Source organism: Ovis aries, chromosome 8, assembly GCF_016772045.2.
Source record: "Ovis aries strain OAR_USU_Benz2616 breed Rambouillet chromosome 8, ARS-UI_Ramb_v3.0, whole genome shotgun sequence".
Taxonomy (NCBI): Eukaryota; Metazoa; Chordata; class Mammalia; order Artiodactyla; family Bovidae; genus Ovis; species Ovis aries.
Window position 1 is genome coordinate 62,291,921 of NC_056061.1, and position 4,935 is coordinate 62,296,855.

General features: G+C 45.8%; 1 protein-coding gene across 1 annotated transcript in view; it reads right to left on the reverse strand.

Moving 5' to 3' along the window:
- Positions 1-4,345, reverse strand: part of IL20RA (interleukin 20 receptor subunit alpha) — a 33,754-nt gene extending 29,409 nt beyond the window's left edge. Inside the window, exon 1 of the mRNA XM_004011370.5 lies at positions 4,127-4,345. Coding sequence (XP_004011419.3) covers positions 4,127-4,235 — 109 coding nt within the window. The 5' untranslated portion in view covers positions 4,236-4,345. The remainder of the gene's footprint in view (positions 1-4,126) is intronic.
- Positions 4,346-4,935: the final 590 nt, after the last annotated feature.

Consider the following 4,935-nt stretch of genomic DNA (forward strand, 5'->3'; position numbering starts at 1 on the left):
CATCGCCAGTCAGTTTTTTTTTTTTTTTTTAAAGAGGGCCTAGAAACAACATTCCAGTAGCAATGAGCATACCCGGCAACGAGATTTTGCTTTCTAGATCTTATTCTCCAGGAGAAGGAACTAGAGCTCCTTAGGGAAGTGGCTGATTCAGCCCTTCATGCCTGCGTGGTAAGTCACTTCAGTCGTGTCCGACTCTGTGTGACCCTCTGGACGGTAGCTCACCAGGCTTCTCTGTCCGTGGGCTTCTCCAGGCAAGAATACTGGAGTGGATTGCTATGCCCTCCTCCAGGGGAATCTTCCCAACCCAGGGACCAAACCAGTGTCATGCCTTCTGCACTGGCAGGTGGGTTCTTTACCACTAGCACCACCTGGGAAGCCCATTCAGACCTGGGGAAGGGAAAATACAAGATGAATTTGAAATATTTTGTGATGCTACAAAGTAATGAAATGCTCAGGAAAGAACGGGGCCTGTTGAAAGCATGCAGGAACCAAACTAAAAGAGCTTTTGATGGCCAAAGCCAGAAAATTTGAGCAATAAAATTAATACTAGATAATAATAGTATTGGATTATAACTCAAACAATAAACATTTATGAATCCATATTAATATATGTAAGAAACTAAATAAATACATGAAGTAGAAGCAAAGGCTCTTCCCTGCATTAGAATTCCAATTCAATAAATTGAGAAGGAAAGAGTGAAATTTAAAAATCACCATTAAGCATAACAGTTACTGCATCCAGTATCCATTGATGAATATTAAAATTAGTGGGTGTAAGTTTGAGGAGAAACAGGATACTTGCTCCATCTCACAATATCTTCCCACTGCTGCTGCTGCTGCTGCACGCTTCAGTCGTGTCTGACTCTGTGCGACCCCATAGACAGCAGCCCACCAGGGTCCACCGTCCCTGGGATTCTCCAGGCAAGAACACTGGAGTGGGTTGCCATTTCCTTCTCCACTAGATATTTATTAATCAGAAAGTGAAAATAGGAACTCTACAGTGAAAAACCCTACAGACACCACCTAAACCAAATGATCAAGGTTAGCATCATCAGGAAGAAGATGCACTGATATCATAAACCCTTTGATAGGATGGGCTGGTAAAGATAACGCCATTTCTGTGGTATTATTGCCCAAAGGGAATAATCTCACTCTAATGAGGAAATCTCAAATGAACCCATGCTGAGGGACAAGTCTGAGGGAAACGTGACCAGGACTCCTAAAGTGTCAGGACATGAAAGCCAACAGAGGCTGAGGAACTGTCACAGACTGGAGGAGAGGAAGGAGACACAGCAACTAAAGATAATGGAGATCCTGGAACACAAAAGCAGTTAGTGGGAAAAAAGGGTGAAACTGAAACAATGTCTGTAGTTTAGTGACTAGTGTTACACTGTTGTTTAGCTGCTAAATTGTTTCTGACTCTGGGATTCTGTGGCCTGTAGCCCACAAGGCTCCTCTGTTCATGGGATTTCCCAGACAAATACTGGAGTGGGTTGCCATTTCCTTCAACAGGGGATCTTCCCAACACAGGGTTCGAACCCAAGTCTCTTGCATTGGCAGGCGGATTCTCTACCACTGAGCCACCTCGGAAGCCTGAACAGTGTTACATCAATGTTAATTTCACGGTTCTGAACCCTGTATGGTTCAGATCTTAAAATTAAGAAAAACAGGGTGAGGGGGTTAATGAGAGCTCAATTATTTCTAGAGCTTTTCTGTAAGTCTCATATTAGCTCAAAATTAAAAGCTAAAAAGAAGAAAGCAATGAAAAAAAATTAATTAGTTCACTGAAATCATTTGTGTGTGTGAAAAATATCTTAAAATAACTTCTCCATGAAATAAAATACCTGATACTGCTGTATTTATATCAAAGAAAGAAACACTTCAACAAATACCCTTGCTGTGTTAAATATAGCATATTAGTTCTAACAAGCAGAGATATTTTAATATTTAGACCATATTCGAAAGCTCCAAACCTAGAGCTGGCTCCTTTGTTCATAGACACAATAAACTCTATTTTTTTCCCCCTCTTTGGGGATTTTGGGAAGCTCTTCTTGAGGGAGGCACACCGGAGGTGAGATGTCAAGTCTGAACAGGAGTTAGCCAGAGACAGAGTCGGCTGGAACATTCCAGCACAAGGAATTGCAAGTATGAAGTGCCTGTGATGCAAAACAGTTTCGTTTGCTCTAGGAACAGGAAAAAGTCCACAATAGTAGGAATTAAGTGGTGTGAGTGAGGCTGAAGAGACAGGCAGGAGGGGGTCACATAAGACCACACAGGAGAATTTAGAATGATTCTATCAGCAGTGGAAGTTTCTTAAGGATTTGAGGAGGAGATACGTGACTTTGGCAAGTCATCTCCTCCCACTCTCTGTTACTGGCTTTAAATGCTCATTAATATTATGCTGACCAGGATTCTTTATCTGCAGTGACGAATAAGACAGGGGATTAGGCCAACAGAATCAGACTGCCAAACCATAATGAAGAACTTCCTAGTGAAACTTCTGTCCCTGGAGAGTTGATAGAGTCGAGTTTGTGTCCCTTCTGCCTTGTGGGTATGGTACAGATGTTCCGAATTCCTTTAAAAGTTTACCTGAAATGAAATACCAAGAACTTTCCTAAAATGCTGATGCCACATTTAAAATTTTTTTTCTTTCTCTTTGGAGGTTTGGTATTGTAGTACAGCCTGATCCAATCACAGAGTTGCGTGACTTCAAATTTTTGTGCCAAAATTTTTGAAATATTAAAGCATTTACGACTGAAATGTGGCAATGTCATATAATGGCTCAACAGATATGGTGGTGGAACCAACAAGACGGCATAGCTCTCTATCCACATAAACACATGTACCTTCTCACCTGATTGTCCCATCAGCTCTCAGTGTGCCTGGAGGCCCAGAAGAAGACAGAAATGTTTTAAGATGAGCCAAGAAAGTACCTAGGTCAGGAGAGAGTTTCTTTGTTTTTTCCCCTAATTTTGCTTCGAAGCCAAGAATATTATTACTTTCTAATGTCAGCCTCCCTATCCAATCAAGGAGCAAGCTTTATTTCTTTGATTAGAAATAGAAACAACTAAATTCCTGTCAGTTAGTTGAAGGTCAGTATCTGGCTAAGTCAGGAGCAGTCTCTTCCCATTCAGCTTACTTAGGGATATTATCACAAGAGAAAAGAATGACCATTTCTGGTAACTTCAGGATTTAGAAGAGAAAGAGAAGCTTTTTGTGCATAATGTCTATTGTCCAAAAATCTCTCCAAGATCTATATGCACGCTTTTCCTACCTTTGTAATTATATTGAACTTTTGCAACTTGTTCTTTGATTACTAAGGACACCACAGTTTCATGGACAACTTCCTGCATTCACAGTCATTATTCAGTTCTGGGTTAAAAACATAGAGGCCTGGACCAAATCTGCACAAAATACAGTATTTCAAGCTCTGTTGCTTGAAAATTTTTAAAAAGAGAGGATCCTAGGTACCTTGCTTTAAAAACATTCTTCTCATATACCAGAAATGCAGAAAGAGAACAGAAATCAGTTAATGAATCATTCTGATTTACTGGCTTGCAGCTGGTAGAGTTAAAGCTTAAAAACAAAACCAAAAAAACCTGTATCACAGATCAGTTCAAAGTTGTGTTACTTCCGAAAAATCAAAGGGCACTTAGATGTACGTGGTCAAAACTGCAAAGGGGGAAAAAAATGACTTGCCCAGGAAAGGGATCTTACTTTAGAAACGTTGCCCCTTTCTAGCTCCCGTCCCCTGCGAGCCCAGCTCTTTCCCGTTTGGATTTTTAAAGCTCAGGCATCGCCTCCTTCCCTGGGATGCTCCGTGTAGAAGGGCAGCTGGTCCGTGGGGCCTCGGCGGGGGTGGCGACAGCCTGCGACGGGGGCGGGGGGTGGGGCGGGAAGTGCAAAGTGCAAGGGCACTCTCGCCGACCGCAAGTTATCACCTGCGGGTCCACTCGGGGCGACTACCTTCAACCTGCCTCCACCGTCACCCGCCACCCTCGCCGCAAGTGTAAGTTCTCAGCGCGCGCGAGGCAGCGGCGTTTCTTCCCCGGGCTCCCTGGCTCCCCGCGCGGACCTGCGCTCCTCCTGCTCCGCGCGCCTGAAAGCAAAATCCGGATACTCCTACCTGCCCGTCCCGTCGGCGCGGCCACCAGCAGCAGGAACAGCAGCGCAAGGAGGCCGGGTGCCGGGGCTCCTCTGGCCGCCACCCTCGGTGAGGGTCCGGGGGCGCACATGGGCGCCGGGGCTGGGTCACATCTTTGCAGGTACCCGTCAGCGTGGGACGCCCCCTCGGGCCGCGGGCGCTGAGAGCGCGGTCTCCGCTCCGCACCCTGGGCCCGGGCTCAGGCTGAGCGCCGCGCTCCAATCGGCTGGGTGCCCGGGGAGGCGGAGCCCCACCCGCGTCCCGCCGGAGCCGGGGCTGGGTGCCAGCGCCAGGGGGAGTGTCCGACTTCTCCTCCAAGCCCGTCGGGCTCGCAGCTCCGAGAATCCGTGACTTTCCGCCTCCCAAATAACGAGGTCACTTTTACTGCTGTTTCGTCTCTAAGTCGTGTCCTTCTCTTTCACAACTCCATGGACTGTAGCCCACCAGACTCCTCTGTCCGTGGAATTTTCCAGTCAAGAATACTGGAGGGGTTGCTATTTCCTTCTCCACGGGATCTTCCCCAACTAGGGATGGAACCCACCTCTCGCCCTGCAGGCAGGTTCGTTACCGCTGTGCCACTGGTAAAGTTCAAGGAGGTCACTACTGCAGGGAAAAATTCCCTCCCGACTGTTTAAAAAGTTCCTCGTATCGAATTCTTTCTGTTAAAGTAAACAGTGTGTTTTCTGTTTTCCTGACTGGACTCATTGATTTGGTAAGAGTTTAGGAAGGACAACATTTTAAAAAGGGCTTAATGTTATCAGTGGGCTTCCCAGGTAGCACTAGTGATAAAG